The sequence below is a fragment of the Gymnoscopelus microlampas genome (genome assembly GCF_963454915.1).
Source record: "Gymnoscopelus microlampas genome assembly, chromosome: 23".
Taxonomy (NCBI): Eukaryota; Metazoa; Chordata; class Actinopteri; order Myctophiformes; family Myctophidae; genus Gymnoscopelus; species Gymnoscopelus microlampas.
The window spans coordinates 6233038-6256263 of record NC_139960.1 but is presented as its reverse complement, the minus strand read 5'-3'; the positions used below and the strand labels follow the sequence as shown (position 1 = coordinate 6256263).

Here is a 23226-nt window from a genome sequence, read left to right as displayed (position 1 = left end):
GGGGGGTTCCCCGGACCCCACTTTGAGAACCAGTGACCTATGTCACCCTGCCCCTTCATCGCCTCACTGCAGGTCAGGCCTCAAACGGGGCCGAAAAAAACACTTTTCTGTCCATCACAGTGGCTGATTGATGACTAAATTCACCAGCCAACTTGCGAAGCAGTGGTTTAGAAGCCAAATAGGATTTTAGAAATAGAACAGGACCCATGACATAGTCTATCTTACCTGTCAGAACATGCTTTTTAACCCATTAAGGGCACGGTCACATCGCACTTTTATTTTACCTCTGGGGCGGAATCTGCCAATGCTTTGTCAATGCAAATGCGTGGATTCATGGTCAAAACATTGCAAGACCATGAATCCAAGCATTTGTATTGACAAAGCATTGGCAGATTCCGCCCCAGAGGTAAAATAAAAGTGTGGTGTGACCGTGCCCTAAGACCTGAGGCTGATATTATCTGCTGCGTTATCGGTGGTGCTCCAACCTTTTCATGTCAAGGACCCCCAAAATGATTTAAATTTAGCCTCCTAACTCCACTTTTTGTTTTGCTTTTGTCATTTCCTGAAAAATGTTCAGGAAATGAGCAGATATATATATATATAGCAGAGATATATAGAACATAGGCCTTATGTTATACTGTAGGATCATTTTTGATTAAAAATTGATTATTTTGTTTAATTGATCAAAGCGATTGGTTCAGCCCTAATGTGCTGTGTGTTTGTGCAGATATCCTGGAGGTAAGGCAGAAGCCCATCCTGATGACATAGCGGGGTCCTGACTGGCCCTCACACAGAGCCGCTACCAAGTGCCTACCAGCATCAGGCCCCCGAGAGGACACCACCACCTAGTGTCCACACAGAGAATAACATCAAACGTTCAACACTTTTTACCTGACAAGAAGAGAGGACAAAAAAAGAAAAGAAAAAGAAAAGTACAACTTTTTGGGGGACAAACCGGAAAAAAAAAGAAACCAGCGATTCAAGAAGTGCCTCTTCCTTCTATCCAGTTCTTGAGTGATAAATCGGTGGTTCTCAAACGTTTTTAATTTCAAGGTTTCAGTTTGGTGCACATGAATGGACCCCCATAGCTCTGATTGGAACCTCACTCCCCCGCTATTAGCTCTGAGATGGGGTTCTGCCGCGTTGGGTTCCGGCAGAGTTCGAGACCGGTGAAAGGTACAGATTATTACTTTTTCCCGCACATCGTATCCAAAGCGTAAAGGTAGTCGTCCACACTATCAGATGTTTGCAATTTTCGCGGGAACATAAAATGTAAGTGACGGCTTGAAACAAACGTTTAAAACCGCATATTTAGTCAGCCTGTTCAAAATAAATCCACGTGGACGTCGACTACCTTTACTTTTTGGATACGATGTGCGTAATAAGGTAATAATCTGTACCTTTCACCGGTCTCCTACTCTGCCGGAACCCAACGCAGAGGAACCTCATCTCGGAGCTAAAAGCGGAGAGTGAGGTTCCAAACGGAGCGTGTACAAATGGAACCTTGGTTCCATTTGTACACACTCAAGAGTTACAGATCTTTAAAGGTCCATTTGGTATCCTAACTATCAACAGTTAAGCTGGGGACCCCCTGGAACGCCCTCAAGGACCCCCTGGAGGAACCCCGGACCCCACGTTGAGAACCACTGTGATAAAGGATTAGCAGGTAAAAAAAAAAGAACCATGTGAACCATGTGTCAGGATCACCTGACCTCCGAGTGGAAACGTCATTGGATGAGCTCTGACCCGGAAAAGAAAAGGATAAAGAATGTGTTTTTCCTGTAAATATCTTGCTGCTTAACGTCTCTCTGGTAAAGCCTTGACTTAAAGGCGACGCTTTCCATGCTATGTGAAGCCCCCCCCCCATTTTCACTTTCTAGTTTTTATATTTATGTACCGTGTGTGTTTAGTTTGTTATGACGTGAGCTAAAAGGGATTGAGAAGTATTCCTGTGAAACACAGGAGATATCTACTTAGACAAGTGGTTCCCAACCTGGGTTTGGGTGACTAGAGCAGCCCTACGTCACTGATCAATGATCATATGACCCCCCCCCCCCGCAATGATTCTCCGGTTCTAGGCTGCCTATAAAGTGGGGAACCTTGTCTTATCTCTTAATCAGCCTGAAGCCGAAGGTATATACATGACATAGTTTAATGTTGGAAATGGGTGATATTTAACCTGACTCCGCCAGATGGAAGAAGCTTATTGCTTCACACTTGTTTCACAACCTACTTCCATCTAGTATCTCGGTAGCCCAACCGCTGAAGAGGGCGGTCCCTTTTTTCAAGCTACTTGGCAGGTGATTGGATGGGGGGGGGCTCCAGGGAAACAGGTTAGGAACCACTCTACTAGACAAAGGGGTCGATCACACTGGACACTTGTTTGCAGGCTGAAAAATGCAGGGCGGGCGCATTGCCTTTTCTGTGCAGTATAAAAACACAGGGCGTGCGCACTGCCTTTTCTGTGCAGTATGAAAATGCAGGGCGTGCGCACTGCCTTTTCTGTGTCAGTCTACAAAGTAGAGCACCTCGCAGCACCTTTCTGTCTGGATGTTGCCTGTCACTCACTTTCAGGTCCTGCCCGGAACACACAGGAGTTGTCTCTAGAGCCAAAGACATGAATAACTACTTATTCGTGTGCCTCATTGGCCACTAGGCCGCACATCAACACCGCCCCCATATTATTTACATGGGGAAGCTTGTCATAACGCCACTGCAAGAAATATGCCTGAGTTGTATAGAAGTACCTGAGACTAAAATGTTTTTCTGTTACCATTACTGTTACTTTCTATGTAAGGTATGTTGTTTTCATATGAAAACCCACATTTTTTAGTTAACAAAGTATCCTATTATCATAAATACATGACATTTATAACAAACCAAACCACGTGAACACCGCGGTTGAGAAGTCAGCGAGTTGTGGTTATTGTAATTGTGGCGAGACCTCCTGCTTCAGTAGACAATAAACATACATTGGGCATACATGCGGTAGGAGGCACGGCTCTCCCCGCCCACAGAATACGGTGGCAGCGATGATGTATCGCTCCAAAGAACAATTAGGTATCTTCTGTTTATACAGTACATCTGTTCAGTGTTCACCGCCTCTCAACTCATCCGATTGGACAGTGGGGAAAAAGCAGCAATGATCTGAAGCGCTTCACTGCTTTTGAGTTGAGTTTTGTATTTTTGTTTTTCAACTTGGAGGCGCCCTGAAAATCACGAGGCACATATAGAGTGCATAAACGGAAGGTGACCTGCAACGCAAAAGCAGCCAACATAACGCTTCATCACATTGATAACGATTACAAAAAGACGCACACAGAGAGGTTAAAATGGTGTCCAGTGTGATCGGCCTCCAATGCATTCTTGAGCCTATAACCAACAGATTCCAAACACAAGCAGAAGAATCACACTAACTACAAGGTTGGGTCAAATCCCTCACCGTCTACTTTTGTTCGTTGCATTCACTAAGCACATTTAAACTTGTGAACTTTGTATTTTTATCAAATAATTAACAGGGAAGTATCATAGTATTATGTAACCTGTCAAAAATGTTGCGAAGAAATCTTCCTTTTCATCTTGAGAATTGCATTCTCAAGATTGCAATTGCAATCTCCAGAGTTAATGGAGAACTACTGGATTTGACCCCATCATGAAAGGCAGAATACATTCAAGCAGTTGCAACACAAATGCATAAATACAGAAACCCTTGTCATCATATCGCAAAAGGTATAGTGGTTTTTAAAACAACACAAACTAAACCATCTTTTACTTTCTTATTAGTGTTGTTATTCTCAAACTGGAACTGACTTGAAAAAGAAATGTTGAAGTAACGACGACAAACAAGGGACAGCAAAACAAACTAATGAAGCTTTACGTTTAGAGTTTAAACTTTGTCTTAGTCAGAGCCCTTTAATGTACTATTCTATAATCTACAGTACTGTATATGGGGCATTTCACATCAAACTCCCTGGAACATGGAACTTTCACCTGGCATTGGCTATACAGTATTTACTGTATATAGTACAGATAATATCCTGGGACTGTTTAAGAAATAATATGGTGCACTGGTAAATATGCTGTATGCATTAATCCACCAGTGCTAGTTTCAACTAGCTTCAACTTAAACAGTGATTTTCGCTTCCAGGTGTATTTTATGGCCAAGCAATTTTGGGAAGATAACTGCAGTTGCCGGTATAAGTTCTGTGTTTTTTATTCGTACCATATACTACTCAGAGGGTCATCCATAGTTCATACACAGAATTGACTAGTGCAACCTCACAATTCTGTGAAGATCGTACATGTAGGTCATGCCCTACAAGGTAGGCCAATATATACCTACCAAGCAGCAGTCATGGATTACTGTAAGTCTGGTTTATACTTTGTCGTACGACGATGTTGCCCGCGCCGGAAATGGCAGATGTACAAGCTCAGAATGCGTCACAGCTGCGATTCTAGTCTATTTTTAGTCATACAAATTCCTTTGTATGACTGAAAATTCCTTTGTATGACAACTTGCCAGTCCTTCCTGGACTGGCAGATTGTTCTATGGGGTTTGAAATGATGCGCTCTCCCAAAGACAAACACATTGTTTGAGGGCCAAACACTCAGATGTAATGTTTGATGTTGACCCTGAAGGCAAGAACCAGTATATGAAACACTGCATTATTGAAGTTGTTCATGTATCATATTGCTTCTCCCGCTTTTCAGCCGACTCATTGAGAAAACTGAAAACAACCATAACAATTATACTGTTTGAATCGGATCTGCCCCCAAACCCGTAGCCTGTAGATTTCCATGTCTTTGCAGCTATAGCCATAGAATAGTTTGTGCAGGGAGGGACAACGAGGTGTTTTATTTCCCTCTGTGTGGTCCCTAACGCCTTAAGCTCTGACTCTGTGTGTAACTTTATGTGTACTAGGCGCATTTGGTTTCTCGCCTTTTATTCTCCCTGTAATTGTAAACGCTTGTTCCTTTTTTTCCTTCTTTCTCTCTCTTCCTAAAAAACACTGGGCTGTCACATCTCTCTGCCAGCCATGACTGTCTCTGCAACAGAACTAAAGGTGAACATGGTCGGCCCAGTCGGCCATCATGGCTTCCAAAGAAAACACTTTTAACTCTGTAGTACTGTCGTGCACAACAACTGCAAGTGGTTGGCTGAACGGTGTCTTCAGTCCCAGGAGGCAGGTCAAACCGAACGTTCAAAAGAACGTCTCTAAACCATAAACTTGTCAAACGAGTGTTATCATCGACATGTTTGGACTATTAGGACTCCGTTGGTCAAGCCATTCCTGATCAAAGTCACTCAGTGTTATGTGTGTGTGTGTGTGTGTGTGTGTGTGTGTGTGTGTGTGCGCGCGCGCATGTGTGTGTGTGTGTGTGTGTGTGTGTGTGCGTGTGCGTGCGTGCATACAGTTGTGCCGTCCTCACACACAGGCCTTCATTGCCTGGCTTTTCAGTGTAAAGGACATAGGAAGCCACTCGTCTTTTAAGTGTTATGCCTGTGTTATAACTTAGTTGAGGGGCAGTGTCTCGCATCGGAAATAGCCGATCGGCGGGATTTCCGGCCACGAGGCACGACGTGCAAACAAGCATAAATCAGGCTTTGTATCAATGCGGTATAGAATTAAGGCTGAATGTATTCACTTTTGTTGAATAGCAAAGACTGCTCTAACACCTGTTTTGATATGATCAAAATGACAGTTTTGCACTGTAAAAAGAAATGCTTTTAGAAATCTTTTGAAACCTTTTTTTTTTCCTTCCCCCTCTTCTTTTTAACTTTTAGGACTTTGATGGGCCCTTTTTATTTTTTACCTGTTCTTACCATACTGATTTCCACTGCTTTAGTCAGCGCTTTTTTGTAGACAAACACAAATGAGTAATGTGCATGTTCAGTCCATATACTTTTGTTGTTTCATTTCCAGATGTTCTGTACATTTTTTCCTGTATGTATTTATTGAAATACACATTGCCAAAAAAGAAAAAAAAGACTTTCAGTTCCCTTGATTAATGATATTTTAATGATGTGATTTGAGTACATCTGTGTTTGATTTGATTTGATTGCTAGCAACCATCACATATTGAGGGTTAAAAGACAATCAAGGACTTATTTCCATTGTGGTCCCTTCACATAAAATTGAGACATACATAAATAATGCAGTCAATAAAGGTGTTGAAATGCTAAAACAATTTAAATCAAGTACTAGCAAATACAATACAAATATATTTCCTTTGCTCAAACAACAATAATAATAATAATACATGTATTTGTATAGCACCTTTCATACATAAAATGTGAAGGTGCCCAAAGTGCTTCACGTTAAAAATGTGTATGTAAATCAAGTACATTAGTTAAGTATTTGTATTTTTACATTTTTAAGACTTTCACTACACTACATTTCAAAGACAAATATTGTACTTTTGACTACACTACATTTCTAGGAAGGGAAAAAGTACATTATGAATTAGCCACTTAAGCACTATTTCTAATCCTATATTAAAATTGCCTAGACTAGAGGGTGGTGGACGTCACAAACATAACATCTGGACTTTTGAGGCGCACAGTTGCTCCATTCCAGTACCAACACTGTTCAGGAGTCTGCCATCAGGGGGCCACATGTGGCCCCTGGTGTGGGGGAAACCATCTGTCTGTATGAGTAATATTTAAAAAAATATGTATTTTTTCCTAAATTCAGCCTCCTGGTGGCACTATAACAAGCCAATGTGAAGAATTTGGTGCAGAGGATCTTGACGTCCTGGGAGTATGCGTGCAAAGTTTCACGCAGTTTGGTCCAGCCAGCGGTGCCAGAGATTAGCTTCTCACAGACACATGGACGGACGGATAGTCACAGTGGTGGAAAGTAACTAAGTACATTTACTTAAGTACTGTACTTAAGTACACTTTTGAGGTATTTGTACTTTACTTGAGTATTTCCAATTTCCAATACTTTTACTTCTACTCCACTACATCTCAGAGGTAAATATTATACTTTTACTCCTCTACAATTATTTGAAAACTTTAGTTACTAGTTACTTTTCAGATATAAACTATGATATAATGAAACATACATCAACCACTTTAGCCCTATTTTATACATAGGCTATTTGAAAATAGCAGATCTACAAGCTCACAACGCGTCGCATCGCGACGCGTTGTGAGCTTGTAGATCGGCTATTTTCAAATATTTAGTACTTTTACTTTTGGTACTTTAAGTACATTTTGATGCCAATACTTTTGTACTTTTACTCAAGTAATTTTTTTATTCTGGACTTTTACTTGTAACAGAGTATTTTTTATATCGCAGTATTGGTACTTTTACTTAAGTAAAGAATTTGAGTACTTTTTCCACCACTGCGGATAGACAAATTCAAATCTGATTTCTAAAGATGCGTCTCAGTCAGACTGAGGAAAAAAATGGTGCTAAATAGTGGTTCTTTGAATCGAGATTATGTTCTACTAGACTTCTGGTTCTGATCGCTACGCTACCCTCACACCTACATGGCACCGCCGATCCAACCAACATGTCTGAGTCTGTGCTCAGGAATGTGTCAAAAACTAAAAAATCTCCATGAATTCAAGGCTTCATGGAGTGTGTAATTGCTAGAAAATAAGTATTTTTTTGGATGAACTATTCTTTTAAGTGTCTTGTTCAGGGACACTTTGAGTGAGGCTTGGGATCGAACCTGGGATTTATTGGCTTGCCAGGCAGGCTCTCTAGCCATTCAGCTATGGCCACATCATCAGCAGAGATTCTAAGGCAGTTGCACTCTGTGACAGTAAAGGAGTTTCAGGGGAAACCAGCAAAATGAGGAATAATATAATAAAAGACTGTCTTGCTAATAAAGTGTCATCAGAATCAGAATCAGAAGACTTTATTGCCATGACATGTGAACATGTTAGGAATTAGACTTGGTACAGCGGAGCACAGTTTACAACAGACAGAAACAACACTCCCCAACACCACAGCAGCCATGGGCGGCGCTATCTCTCATTTTCTACAATGTATTTGATATTACCTTTATATTATTTAATACATTATGCATTTCTTCCTCTATATATTGTCCAGCAACCTTTATGATAAAGGCGAAAAAAGACAGTAGCCCCGTAGGAGCCAGATTGCTCAGATGTCAAGGATTCTGTACTGGGATTCGAACCCATGACCTTGTGGTCTGAAGTCAAGAGCTCTTCCAACAGAGCTAACCAAGCACACTGACCTTTGTACAGTGGCATTACATGAACGTGATGGGTCATTCCACCAAATTAATTAAAGGCATTTGGCTCATGCACTTTACAAGTGGGCTTATTGTCAGCAACAGCCAAGAACACAGGAGTCTATCCCTATTACAACACTAGACCCCAGGGAGACAGACACATGCTGGTTTGCCATTTCCAGGATTTGATTTCCAGGATTTGAGTCTCGAGTCCCAAGACTCAAGACCCAAAAGAGTCTTGCGTCGAACCAATTACTCCCACGGAGACATCCAATTTCTCTTTTGGGCCTTGAGTCCCACTCAAGGCCCAAAAGAGAAATTTGATGTCTCCGCGGGAGTAATTGGTTCGACTCAAGACTCTTTTGGGTTTAAATGTCCATTGCCGCATTGACAATGTATTGGGCGCTTAAAGTTAAATATCTCCCAAACCACAAATGATTTCAAAGAAAAAATCTCAAGCATGCATGTCCACAGTAAGGTGGCATTTTTGAATTGTGAATGGAGTTTCTAGGTGAAAGTGTTTTTTTGAGGTCCCCCTAACCTTCCATCCGCCTCCATTATAAATCTCTGAACTTTTAAAGGAGTACAATTCTAAAACGATGCAACATTTCAAAGATTCCTTTTCAGGCAAACATGTCCACAGTAAGATGAACATTTTAAAGTATGAATGAGGTTACTAGGCGTAAGTATGTAGTTGTAAGCCTGCCTTTAAATGTCCATTGCCGCATTCACAATGCATGTTAAATATCTCCAAAACTACAAATGATTTCAAAGAAAACATCTCAAGCATGCATGTCCACAGCATGAGTCTTCTGTTTTTTGACCATGTCTCCTGACACTCTTCTGGATCGTCATTTCTTCTGGTTTTCTACTGGATTTGGTATCAAACTGACAAACTCCCAAAATACACCTGGGGGAGGACCCCCAGACCCCCCGGTTTGGGGTTGTTGTCAGTGCATGCCATCATACAGAGATATTAACTTTAAGTAATGAATGGTTATTATTAAAGATGGGTCTTACACTTTGTAGTGACCAAAACAGTCACTACAAAGTACTACCAATCAACTCTAAATTGCCTGAAACGTACTCCTAACAGGTTTTTGGGGGGAGGATTTTGGCCTCCACCCTTAGTGATTTTTTTGGATTTAACTTTCGTTTCGGTAGTGACAAACTTTTGTTTCGGTAGTGACAAACTTTTGTTTCGGTAGTGACAAACTTTTGTTTCGGTAGTGACAAACTTTTGTTTCGGTAGTGACAAACTTTTGTTTCGGTAGTGACAAACTTTTGTTTCGGTAGTGACACAATGGTGAAAAAAAAATTACTAAGTCCAGAGCTCGATGAATTTTAGGGACAAAAAAAAAAGTCACTACAAAGTACTACCAATCAACTCTAAATTGCCTGAAACGTACTCCTAACAGGTTTTTGGGGGGACGATTTTGGCCTCCACACTTAATGATTTTTTCGGATTTGACTTTCGTTTCGGTACTGACAAACTTTCGTTTCGGTAGTGACACAATGGTGAAAAGAAAAAGATTTACTAAGTCCAGAGCTCGATGAATGTTAGGGACCAAAAAAAAAAGTCACTACAAAGTACTAGCTACCAATCAACTCTAAATTGCCTGAAACGTACTCCTAACAAGTTTTTGGGGGAACGATTTTGGCCTCCACATCTTAGTGATTTTTTCGGATTTAACTTTCGTTTCGGTAGTGACAGACTTAAAAATACAAATAAATAATAATAAATAAACAATAATAATAAAAATAAACACACATATATAAATATATAAAAGGCTGCTGATTCACAATACAACCACAAATTGGCATTCTGATTGTTTTGGGATGTAGGGACACTACCTGTAGACCATCTGTGCAAGCATGATCTAAAAAGAACAAGCAGGTAGAAAATGACAGAGCTTCATGGATCAATTTCATGACTTTTGCAGTAAAAGTAAAACTTGGGACAATCCATTTCACGAAGGGGACATCCTAAAGATATGAAAAAACGATGTCCCGCTTTGTTCTACCCCGGGGAGGGGTATAGTCAACTTTTGGGTTTTTGGTTCCTGCACTATATATAACATGAATATTGCTAAATAGCCATTCCAATTTCATTTGTTTACGCATTAGGGCCTGGACATGTTTCCCAATTACAAATGGCTGTGGAAACTTAATATGACACAGATTTAATTGTAAGTGTTGTAATGCAGATGCATATTCATGTAACAATAACATGATTTGTTTTGTTCTGTTCTATTCTCTTCCCTGAAGGCTAAGAAGATGCGTGCCCAAATCAAATGGCCTCTCTGCCCGACCGGAGGTGGTCTGACCAGCTGCTGGAGACGCTGCTGCAGATGAGCGCTAACGTCAAAGTGGTGGACATCACCGGAAAAACTCCAGGTACTCTACATGTGGTGGAATATGTTGGTGTTTTAGGAAGGACCGTACAGGAAAGTGTTGTATGGGAGAAATCAGACGTGCATTCAGGTTGCTTTAGGTCCCGTTCTGTTTGTTTAACAGATCAATCCTTATCTCTGAATTCCGCTATGGAAAGGTGAAAGCCAACAGCGTCGTCGTTTTAAGGCTGACAGAAGAAGAGGCAGTTGTCCCAATAATCACCCAGAAGGTGAAGATTGCTCGTGGAAATGTGGATGACTACGTCCTCACAGGGCAATGAAATTATCGATTGTGAAGGTAAAAGTCTTTTTAAATTACAATTTCGATTACAAAAAATAAAATCTATGTATACAGTTTAGGCATTTAGCAGACGCTCAATAATACATCAAATGCATAGAAATAGTAATCTAATAATAAAGTAATGCATAAGTAAACAAATAATTGAATAACTAATACATGCGTAAACCAAGAACTCAGCAGCGTGCATTGAAACTATACACACTATAGGATGCCAGGTCAACAATGACCTGCCATATGTCTATATAACATGCATCTAAGTTACATTTTAGCCTTTGCACCAGAGGAGGGGAAGAATAAGGTATTGGATGACAAAACAGATCTTACAATGTAGGCATTTAGCAGATGCTCTTATTCAGAGTGAGAGCAAATATGACACTCTCCACGTAGCCGATGTCAACCTGAGGAACAGTGTGTCCAACAAACAACAAACAAAAAGAATAAACAAAGTACTGTCTTAACCCATTTTGGGCGGGAAGCCCTTTTTGTAACTAGACCTTTCAGGACGGGGACCCCTTTTGGGGTTGTTGTTGCTATGTACAGTACATAGCAACATACATTTTTTGTAATTATTGAAGAAATATGTTTTTCAGAAACTTAGGTCTGGATTTAGAAGGCGTTTTTAGAATGGGTCTCAGGTCTAAATGGGTGTCTGTCCACTAGAATATGAACCTGCCCCCAGATCTGCTGATGTCAGGATAGAAAACACACAAGCCTCACAGCTAGAAGGTCCTCGGTTCGATTCCCGCCGGGGACGCTGTGGGCATCAGTGCCCATACCCTAGGTGGGGTTGTTGAAAGGGCCTTTCTGTGTGGAGTTTGCATGTTCTCCCTGTGTCCCTTAGGGTAGGTAGGTACCCTCACAAAAAACATGCAGTAATCCTGGTCTATACTGCCTCCCCCTGGTGATGGAGGGGAAAGGAACTGGTTGGAATAACGTGTTCCTTCCACGCACTACGTCCAACCGTGGAATTTCCCCCCTGTCAGGTGATAAGAAGCGGCTTGCTAGCTCCTCATGCATTGAAGAAGGCATTGTGCTCAGTTCTGGGCTCTCCCTAGGCTGGGAGAGTAGCGGCCAGGATTACATAGGCAATTGGCACTGGTAGAAAAAATGGGTTACAAAATTGTGGGATTAAAAAAAGAAAAAAGGATAGAAAACACATCCACTGAGCATCAGGGTGGCACAGCGGTGAAGTTCCTGCCCACCACGGCAGAGACTAGGGGTTTGAATCCTCCACGGTGCATCCGGCTTGGCCAGGCTCTCCAGCAAACACAATTTCTATCGCTACACTAGTGACTCCTACAGGTTGGCCGGAGCCTGTTCAGCCGGATGTGAAACCGAGAGGAATGGCATGTTCCACCACATGCGTTACGTACACCCCCCTGGTGAAACTCCTCACTGTCGGGTGAAAATAAATGGCTGGCGACTCCATGTGTATTGAATTAGGCACATGGTTGTCTGCAGCCTCCCACATGACCAAATGTAGGGGTTGGCAGTGACAGGGACTACACAAGAGGGGAAAAACGTTGAATCGGCATAATGACGAAATTGGGAAAAGGGGGAATATAAATAACCGCACCCACTAACACAACCACACATCTCCCACTGTCTTTGCCAGAGGTCAGGTGTTACCTGCACACACGCTCCTCAACACGGTGGATGTGGAGCTGATCTATGAAGGCACCAAGTATGTGCTGACCATGGTGTGACATGACAGTCTCCCAACTCCTACGTGCTCATCATGAACCATGCATCTGCCGAGGTGTATGTCCATCGCCTCAGTGACTGAGGCCTTCTGCTGGGGACTGAGCTGGGGACTGAGGCCTTCAGTAGGTGGTACAGCAGCAGCTGTACCACCTACTGTACATGAAAGAGGAGGTGGACAGGTACATTGCTGTTTAATGTTTAGAACCTCAATTAACCTTCATCGTATGACGCTGTGGCATGCTGAAAATAGCCGATCTGCAAGCTCACAACACGTCGACTCGCACCCCGGCGCGTTGGGAGCTTGCAGATTGCCTATTTTTGGGGGGTGACCAATGCCTATTTTTGGGGCATTTTGTGCACAATCCTCCCTGCCATTCTGATTTGTATATACAATATTCAATGGTTAAACTTGGTTAGTACTGTTTGTTTTGTATTTTGCAGGTATCCCATCACTATCGGGAACACGACTTGTGTTTTTGAGAAGGAGAATGACCCGTCGCTGCTGCGCTCGCCCTCGGCAGGAAAACTCATCCAGTACACTGTAGAGGACGGTGGGCACGTGTTCTCTGGCCAGTGCTATACTGAGATGGAGGTGTGATATCCAAATGAAAGAGCATTAACGGCAAATTCGTTCTAATTTCATGGACATGAATTTATAGATGTAAACTGCATTAACATGTGTGTTTTCCAGGTGATGAAGATGGTGATGACTCTGACCGCTTCAGAGTCTGGTTGTATTCATTATGTGAGAGGGCCGGGGCTGCACTAGAGCCTGGCTGCGTCATTGCCAAGCTCCAACTGGACGACCCCAGCAGAGAGCAGCAGGTATATTATGTGGACTACGCCTGTTCTTGTGTCATTGCCGATCTACAAGCCTGTGAGCTTGTATGTTCACCTACTTCGGCATCCCCAGAATAGGGACGCTAGGGTTCATATGCTCCTCTAACTATGTGTTTTTGTCCCTAAGGCGGAGCTGCACACAGGGGCCCTGCCCACTATCCAGGCTGTAGCATTGAGAGGGGGGAAGCTACACAGAGTGTTCCACAGTACACTGGAACACCTGATCCACATCATGAATGGCTACTGCCTGCCCGAACCGTTCTTCTGCATCACGGTCCGAGTTCACGCGTGCACAAGAAACAAACACCTACCTAGCTAATAGCAACACAGTACAGTGGTTGATAAACATGCTGTTCTTTCTATCTCCCCAGCTTAGGGAGCTGGTGGAGAGGCTGATGAAGACCATGCGAGATCCCTCCTTGCCAGTGTTGGAGCTGCAGGACATCATGACCAGTGTGTCTGGTCGCATTCTCCCTGCTGTTGAGAATGCTGTCAAGAAAGACATGACACAGTATGTCAGCAACATAACCTCAGTGCTGTGCCAGTTCCCAAGCCAGCACCCAGCAGGTAATGCACGAGCGCTCGTTTCTAAATGAGACTATATATTTATTCACATGATTCAGACAGGTTCTTTCTTACTTCAAATCAAGACAAATGGTTTAATTATGAACATGGAATGTTATCCCTCATTTCCAGATCGCCAACATCCTCGACAGCCATGCTGCTACTCTGAACAGGAAGTCAGAGAGAGAGAGGTCTTCTTCATGAACACTCAGAGCATTGTGCAGTTCAGAAGTGAGTATATCCTAGGATATACTAGCGCTCTTTCTGCCCGTCATCCTCCACCCCTCACATAGGCCTATCATCATTTTGAAGCTTAGGCTACTTAGGCGACTAACCAAGGGGCAATTTGAAGACCTGTTGAGTGTTGTTCAAGTGTGTATTTGCACTACGTGGAGAAAAAAAAGCTGACATGGCCAACGTGCTCAACTACATATTCTCCCACGCCCTAGTTCCCAAAAATAATCTCCTGGTCACTAGTTAGTGTACAAATTGAATGAACACTGGGGATTTGACTGTGTACGTTGTCCTCTTGCGTGTCTAGGACCAGCTGTGTGGCTACAGCACACATACAAAGATGCCCCATGTGAAACCGCTAAGTCACCACTTAATCATTAAGGGGTGACTTAGCAGGATGCATTAAGGTTTAATGCATCCTGCAGCAGCTATATTAATTCATGACCAACTGAAAATAATTGATGCCCAAATTATTTTACACTCCCCCAGGTGCTGATAGCCTCCCACCTGCCCTCCTATGAGCTCAGGCACAACCTGGTGGCCTACACTTGACGGACAGCACTTCAAACTCAGGGTGGAGCGACAGCACCTGACAGTCCATGTCATAGGTATGGTATGAGCTCAATACCCCCCCCCCCCCCCCCCACACACACACACACACACACACACACACACACACACACACACACACACACACACACACACACACACACACACACACACACACACACACACACACACACACACGCGCGCAATGCATGCATGCTCCATCAGCTGTGTAGACTTCATCTTATGTCTTACCTTGTCTTTTGTATGTTTTTACAGGACTGTTCAAGTCTCTGAAGTGGTCAATGAAAGGCTTCAAACCTTAATGGTTGTTACAGTGCGCTTTTTCGAGGCAGAAGCTCTACTGCCCATTATACTCGAGAAGGTGAAGTTTGCCACAGGACGCAATGAGGACTATGTCAAACAGGCAGTGGCACCAGAGGAGGGCCAGAAAAAGGTGTTGGATGACAAAACAGATTGTAAAATGTAGGCATTTAGCAGATGCTCTTTTTCAGGGTTAGGGTTTACTAAAGTAAAATGGGTAGGGATTACTAAAGTAAAAAAAATGGCATTACTTGGGTGAGGCCTTCACTGAAATCTGTCATGCACGTCCCAGCAGAGTGATTCAAATTCAACAGCTAAGAAGTTTCTCAGTAGCTCTCACTCTCGATAAAGCATATGTTAATTCCAAATATTAACACCTCAGTCTACAGTCTTTCTATGCTCATGTGTTCACTAATGATTATTTGTCCTAGTGTCTATGCTGACCTGGTCTTGGCTAGACACCTGTCACTCCCCTTCTCAGCTCATGTGATTAGAGCCTGACACTATAAAGAGGAGCTGTAGCCAGCTCTCGGCTATTCCCCCCAGCAGAGCACAAGAGTTTATTGGTTCCCTTGACTATTTGTACTTTCTTTATTTCAGTTACGATGGGCTGATTGTAAGTGTTTTTAATGTTTGGTATGATTTTCGTTATTGGTTACTTTGTACTTTGTGTTTTGGTAGTAGTTCATGGGAGTCTGGTGAAAGGACACAATTGTAACTTTAATTAGAAATATAAATAAAGATTCTTTATTTAACTGCTGTCCCTTCAGACTCAGTGATTTCATTTCCCATAGAGTGTGAGGACGTAGTCTTCTTCGTTTGCCACCTTCACCTTCTCGACGATGACAGGGAGTACTGCTTCTGCTTCGACAAAAGGACCCGCAGATTAACATGTATTTGTCCACAGACCCCCATCTGATAAGATTTGGTTTTAAATATACTTATTTTCAGGTTTGTGTTTGCTAACAATGTGTGTTAACATAATTTATACACTAGTCTTGACTTTCTGTTCTGATTCAGATTACACAAACTAGGTACCACCTGTTTGATGAATGTAACCGATATAGGGTGATGAGTTAAACAAAGGGGCTTTGAGGAATGTTCAGGATGATCTTATACAAGACCATAGATGTAATATAGTTGGATGATTACATGATATGATTAGATGGCGGACAAGTTTCAAATAACTTGATCATTGAGAGACAAATCCTTTAAGGTGTGCATCTTTTTTGAAAGCATATATTCATTCTACAGATGTATTATTCACTGTAACACCTAATACAAGGGCACAGAAATGTGGCAGTCATAGGGGTCTTAAACGTTTTCAGGCCAGGGACCCCCGTTGGGGGGTGGTACAGCATATATTGTATAATACAGGGGTCTTCAACGTTTTCAGGCCAAGGACCCCCTAGCTGAGAGAGAGAGATGAAGCAGGGACCCCCTCTATATTGTATAGAATGGTGTTTCAGATATACGTTTGCTGCTCTTTTCTCCCTCTACACCTATAACTCTTTGCCAAAAATAGCCGATCTACAAGCTCACAACGCCTCGCACTGCGAGCTTGTAGATCGGCTATTTTTGGCTAAAGTTCTCCTCAGAAAAGGGATGCTAGGGTTCAAGTGGTTAATATAAAAAAACAAAAATCATATCACACAAAGATTTGGCGGACCCCCTGTAGTAACTCTGAGGACCCCCTAGGGGTCCCGGACCCCCTGTTGAAGATCCCTGGTATAATGTATAACATTGTGTTTCATATGTATAGACATACGTACCATGTTGTGCATTCAAGCTATTCAAATAATAGATTAATATATTCATTCATATCCACTGCCATTAGTAAACATACTTTACTAACTGAGAAGATACAATCATGTATACAAGCTATTAATGGGCAGAATCATGATATCTTTTTTTCCGTTTCTGTTCTTGACGCTGGACACCAATTATACTTTAGTACCCTGACCGTTGTGAGCTTGTAGATCTGCTATTTTCTAATGATTTGTATACATTTTACACATTTGAAAACTTAAAATGTGACATTCTGCCTAATTACTACTTTTACTTCTGGTACTTTAAGTATATTTTGATGCCGATACTTTTGTACTTTTACTCAAGTACATTTTCATTACCAGACTTATACTTGTAACAGAGTGTTTCTACAATTGCAGTATTGATATAATTGATTCATTGATATTCATTGTTAAATCAATATTACAATGAATGTATATTATTATTATTATTATTATTATTATTATTATTATTATTATTATTGCTGTTATATATTTCGCTAACTTCTTCTCTTTAACTTTTAAATTAGTGAAATGACGTTTGCATTGAAAACAAATGTATCTATTTTTGGTTCGTGCGCATGTGCGTGCTTGTAATAGTGTGTGTGTGCGTGTGTGTGTGTGTGTGTGTGTGTGTGTGTGTGTGTGTGTGTGTGTGTGTGTGTGTGTGTGTGTGTGTGTGTGTGTGTGTGTGTGTGTGTGTGTGTGTGTGTGTGTGTGTGTGTGTGTGTGTGTGTGGTGTGTGGGGGGGGGGGGGGGGGGGGGTTTGTTCGCGTCGTGCCCTCTCGCATGTACGCATGTCTGCTTGTCAGACCAATCACAGCCCTTGCTGTTTGGTCCCTCCCCTTAAATTCCCCGCTTCTGGCTGCTCGTCTTCACTTATCATGTTTTCGTGCGGATGCTACGTCGCTCTGTCCGATGAGAATTTACTAATGGAAACTGTTCTACTTGATTTCGGTTCATATATCACTGATCTACTTTCATTTCGTCGTTTTTTGTCTGAGGTGAGTAATATTTACTTTATCTACTTTTTTCCCGCCTTTATTACTTTTTTTCCCGCCTTTTTTGGACCCGTACATGTACATAAACGTTCAAATTTCAAATATAAAGTTTTTAACCCATGGCCACGGATGTTATAATTATGTACGGGCCCTCAGAAGTAGCCTTATCTTCCGTATTGTTCAATAAAAACGCATCTTAATCTGATCGGTGGCCATTTGCTCATAGCTGGCACACTCTATCAGAGTGCAGTACACCTACCAACCGATGGGTAATGCAGTTGAAAGCATACGGCGGACATGCTGAGAAAATGGCCACCGATCGGATTCAAATGCTTTTTATTGAACAATACTGAAGATACGGTTACTTCTGAGGGCTCGAACAGAATTGTCACATCCGTGGCCGTGAGGTAAGAACTTTATATTTGAAATTTGAACGTTTATGTACATGTACGGGCCTTAAATGAATTAAGTGCAATCGCCAGGTTAAGTTTGTTTCAGGTCACTGTTACTGTTACGTGTGTGGTGTGTGTATCGTGTTTGCGGCTGGTCCAGTGTTGCCAAATCTGTAATTATAAGCGACTTTGGGCTTCCTTTTTTTCCCTGTAAAGTAGCTTGTAAATATTGGGGGTCCATGGCATGAAAATGTTTTAAAATCACTGCTCTCAACATTAGACAATAAAGTTTGACTGACATGCCCCCTATTTGCTTATTTTGGGATTCTAAATTTGTACTAAATTTTGCAGCAAGTCTAAATTTGTATAGACTTGCTGCTTCTTTCTTTCACTAGATCTGGCAACACCGACTTACGCTAATGTTTAGCGGCTAGCTGCCGGCTCCGTCGTGTTTCTGTGATCATAGTTATAATATATAGTCTGTGATCCATGCTCTGTGGCTGCTATCGACAGTCCTGGCTGGAACGGTGGATAGATCTGTCTGTTACATAGCTCCAATCGGAACCTCACCCTCCGCTGTATATTTTCTGAAATGCTCACAGATGTTTGACATTTTAACTCACCATAAAATCTATCCAACGAGTTGAAAAAAGCACTTTATTCACCTCTCTCCTCCGCCTCTCCTTTGTGGCAGCGGTGGCCTAGTGGTTAGAGGGGCGGCCTTGATACCAGAAGGTCCCTAGTTCGATTCCCCAATTTATCACATCAATCATGAATCACCGCTGAATAGCCCTTGAGCAAGGCTTCCATGCAGGGTCCGGCTGGAAACAAGTTTCGTACTTAGTCCGACACCCTGGGTAAACAATAAACTTTGCTTTGCTTTGCCGGTTACATGTTTTAAGACATTGCGCAAGAGTTGCGCCCATAGAGATAACATTACTGATTGCCCTACTGGTCTGTCAAATGTTGAATTGCATCTGGGGCTATCTGTTACAGTAAGATCCACCTAAAAGTACCACACACTGACTGTGACCGCAAGTTAGAAACTCAAAGTGTGTAAAAGAGGCACAGCTGTTTACAATGCGATGCAAATCTGTGCTGTGGTTACACGCAGTGGTGGAAAAAGTACTCAAATGTTTTACTTAAGTAAAAGTACCAATACTGCAATGTAGAAGTACTCTGTTACAAGTAGAAGTCTGGATTTCAAAATGTACTTGAGTAAAAGTACAAAAGTATTGGCATCAAAATGTACTTAAAGTACCAAAAGTAAAAGTACTACCATTTTTTAAAATAGCAGATCTACAAGCTCACAACGTTGTGAGCTTGTAGATTGGCTATTTTAAAATAGCCTGTGTATAAAATAGGGCTAAAGTGGTTAATGTATGTTTCATAATATCATCATTTATATCTGAAAAGTAACTAGTAACTAAAGTTTTCAAATAAATGTAGTGGAGTAAAAGTACAATATTTGCCTCTGAGATGTAGTGGAGTAGAAGTAAAGGTATTGGAAATTGGAAATACTCAAGTAAAGTACAAATACCTCAAAATTGTACTTAAGTACAGTACTTAAGTAGATGTACTTAGTTACTTTCCATCACTGGTTACACGCAACACACTCTCGCATCGAAGCAGCATGCATTTATGTTGAAAATATAGCCACTGCATGATTCATTAGATAGGCTCTTATCTAAAATCATCTAAGAAAATAGCAGATCCACAAGCTCACAACGCCTCACAATATTTATCTGTGGAACCAAGTCAAACTAAACGTAATGCCACAACCCCTGAAGTGCTTGTCAGGTGGGGTTGGGGGAGTTCAAATATTTTGGGGGATCCCCAGTTCAAATATGATTATTTTGGCGCCCCCCTCAGTAAAAATATGATTATTTTGGGGGGTCACAGCCTGAAAAGGTTGAGAACCAGTGTATCAGGATATAATGTACTCACACACACTTTCTTTTAACAAATAGTTTAAAATTTGCCACATTTTGTTTAATGTTCAGATAATTTGAATGTAGCTATAAGTATAACACTTGGAGATAAAAGAGAACGAGAGAAAAAAAAAACATTTTATTTTGGACCCATAACATTTTTCTGGGACACATTACATTGAAAACCTAGCAACATCACTGACATATCTACAAGCTCACTGTGAGTTTAATGTTTGGAAAATAGCAGATCTACAAGCTCACTGTAAACTTGTTGCCTTATTTTAAATAGCCGATCGACAAGCTCACTTGTTAGCTTGTAGATAACTTGTGAGCTTGTAGATCTGCTATTGTCACTATATTTTTATGGTGACAAATATATATTTGTGTCTAAAATACAGTATTTTTGCTTGACATTTTCAGCTGTGGCGTGGCTGTACATCGGACCTGATATCTTGGCCAACACAGATGTGGACTGAGGGGACCGTCCCAGACTGCACTACTGCAAGGTTTGTTTAACATAACATGACACATGTGCAAATCAAAACCGTTTAGATCTAACTATCTAATGTTAGCATATGGACATTTTCTTGGGGTCAGTCCATTGTCCGTTTTTAAGGAGGCATTGCCAATATATATACTCTGTAGCTTAACTCTTTGACTGCCATATGAACAGTGTAATAGTGTGCCACTGCTGCCAGCAAAAACAGTGATTTTTACTGTATCAGTTTGCATAGAAAAATACTGTACTTGTACTTCTATCCACTACAGCTCAGAGGCAAATATTGTACCTTTAATCCACTACAATTGTTAGAAAACTTTAGTTACTTTTGATTTTGGTTATTGTTTAAAAAAACATAGGGTACATTAACCACTTCAGCCCCATTTAAACTTTGGCTATTTTAAAATGGCAGATCTACAAGCTCACAATGCAACATGTTGTGAGCTTGTTGGCTTACAAGCTCACTTGTCAGCTTGTAGGTCACTTGTGAGCTTGTAGATCTGCTATTGTCTATTGATATGCATGTACTTTCATAGCTTTATGTCTAAAATATTGTATTTATTTGTTTACAGCTCAGGCTGCGGACCCAGGTGACAGACACACCATCCCAGACCTACTGCAAGGTGTGTAACTATCTAATGTTGGCTTATTGACATTGTCTGGAGGTCAAATACTGCTTTTGAGTGTTTTGAAATATTGGAGATACTGTCCTGGGGCTGCACAGTCAACTGGTTTTGTTCAATTTTCCATATTTCCGCTTCCTATAGGAATTCAATAAACACGACGCTTTTGGCTCATACCATTGCGTTCTATCCTATCCTTGTCCTTTATTGCGCACGCACGCACGCACGCACACACGCACACTTCAGAGATGGATAAATTCAGTATTTTCTTTATGACCTGTAGGTGGTGCATCCCTTTCCTATGTGAGAAGTGCCGCTGGCTCCAATGTCAACATGGACCTGGATACCTTTGTCAATCTGGACCCGAGTGTGTACAGGTTAGTGGCGTGTGCGTGCGTCCTTGTGGTTGTGAAAGGCAAGTGGTTAATGTATGTTTTTATAATATAATAATGTATATCTACAATAACTAGTAACTAAAGTTTTCAAATAATTGTAGTGGAGTAACAGTACAATATTTGCCTCTGAGATGTAAGTAAAAGTATAGACAATTGGAAATACTCCAGTAAAGTAAATGTACCTTCTAATTGTACTTAAGTACAGTACTTTAGTAAATGTACTTAGTTACTTTACACCACTGGATATTTCATACCAGTGTATTGAAGGACATTTCTTTCTCTTCCACAGGGAAGTCATGTGGCTCTGCTGGGGAAATCTCCAACGGTCAGTTTGTGTACACTGGATTACAAAGTTTGGAGACTCTGCTACAGGTGTCTGTGATGAAGGGTAAGAACATTATAAATATATATATAAGAACTAGGGTTGGGACTCGATTAAAAACATTTATCAAATTAATTAGAGGCTTTGTAATGAATTAATACAATTAATCACATTTTAATCGCATATCAATATTTTACTTGAGAACAGGGAAAGGCATTTTTTTCATACGTCTTTTAAGTACTTGTAAAATAATAAAAGCTTAGCAATGCTAAAAAGAAGGAAAAATGCCTACAATAGGCAATGCCTACAATATCTCAAATATATTTAATGAACAAACTTTCCGTTTTGCAACTCAAGACACATTTGATATGTTTTCCTTTTCGGCTACCAAAGCACTGCACTACAGCTCCTCCTCAACAACGGACAGATGAATGGACGTTTTTGTGACTTTGGCATTGAAGAATACACGTGTGCTTCAGTAAGCCACTTAAGTCTCTCACATTGAACGCAACAGTTATTATTTTCCAATTTTGACTTCATTAAAGGTTTCCTGTTTTTTCTGTTCTGCTTTGTCCATTATCTCCACCCAGGTGTCCATGTTGACAGCACAGGATCTGGCAGCAGTGATGAAGTGTAACCAGCCCCCCAGCTCCACTGGTTCCAGACCAGTCTGGAAGCTGTTCCTCTCTAAGACCTCTGGGGTGTTGGATGCAGCTCTGGATCTTCTTGCCAACACGGTACAAAAAGTAGCTCTAACCAGACACTGAAAACAACTTTTATGGTGAAGACAGAATGAACAATCTCTAAAAACTAATTAAAAGTAACACATCTGAATTCTGAAATTATTTAAATTTAAAGCTCATGTTTTTAATAATCTTAAAAAGATTTGCTAATGAAAAAAAATGCTAATAAAAATTCCCTATTCACTGTCAGGCAAACAGTCTATCAAGATTTGAAAGAATATCTCTATTATAGAGCCAGAATCTTTATCTACTATTCCGTACACTAAATATCATCACGTAATATTAATGCAAATGTAATAATATTAAATATTGATCCATGTAATCCTTCCCCTAGTCCATGACCATGACTGGTCCATCAGCGTCTGTGGTTCTGGATGTGATTGGAGAGATGAGAGTGGCAATTCTGACTGCTGGAT

At 41.2% G+C, this 23226-nt stretch overlaps 2 protein-coding genes and 1 pseudogene across 4 annotated transcripts in view; all 3 read left to right on the top strand.

Moving 5' to 3' along the window:
• Window positions 1-23226, top strand: part of kiaa0930 — a 504210-nt gene that overhangs the window by 68787 nt on the left and 412197 nt on the right. The window contains exon 10 of one of the 2 annotated variants that reach the window (XR_014600168.1): window positions 728-2300. Coding sequence is in view for 1 of the 2 variants with exons in the window: in XM_084049345.1 (XP_083905471.1) it covers window positions 728-768 (41 nt within the window). In the remaining variant the exon portion in view is untranslated. Of the gene's footprint in view, window positions 1-727; window positions 2890-23226 lie in introns of those variants that run through there. The other variant, XM_084049345.1, reaches the window with a different exon arrangement.
• LOC311039973 (acetyl-CoA carboxylase 1-like) lies at window positions 12754-13652 on the top strand. The gene is made up of 4 exons (XM_084050011.1): window positions 12754-12788; window positions 13051-13201; window positions 13301-13434; window positions 13577-13652. The coding sequence occupies exons 1-3, from the start codon at window positions 12769-12771 to the stop codon at window positions 13376-13378; spliced, it is 249 nt and encodes an 82-aa protein (XP_083906137.1). The 5' UTR covers window positions 12754-12768; the 3' UTR covers window positions 13379-13434; window positions 13577-13652.
• Window positions 15119-23226, top strand: part of LOC311040084 (zinc finger RNA-binding protein-like) — a 30846-nt pseudogene continuing 22738 nt past the window's right edge. Inside the window, exons 1-2 of the transcript in view lie at window positions 15119-15272; window positions 15888-16010. The product of the transcript in view is annotated as a zinc finger RNA-binding protein-like (transcript). The remainder of the gene's footprint in view (window positions 15273-15887; window positions 16011-23226) is intronic.

Coding starts and splice junctions, on each gene's coding strand:
- LOC311039973 (XM_084050011.1), top strand. CDS start 12,769: ATGAAAGAGGAGGTGGACAG. Junction 12,789..13,050: donor ATGAAAGAGGAGGTGGACAG/GTACATTGCTGT, acceptor TGTATTTTGCAG/GTATCCCATCACTATCGGGA. Junction 13,202..13,300: donor AGTGCTATACTGAGATGGAG/GTGTGATATCCA, acceptor TGTGTTTTCCAG/GTGATGAAGATGGTGATGAC.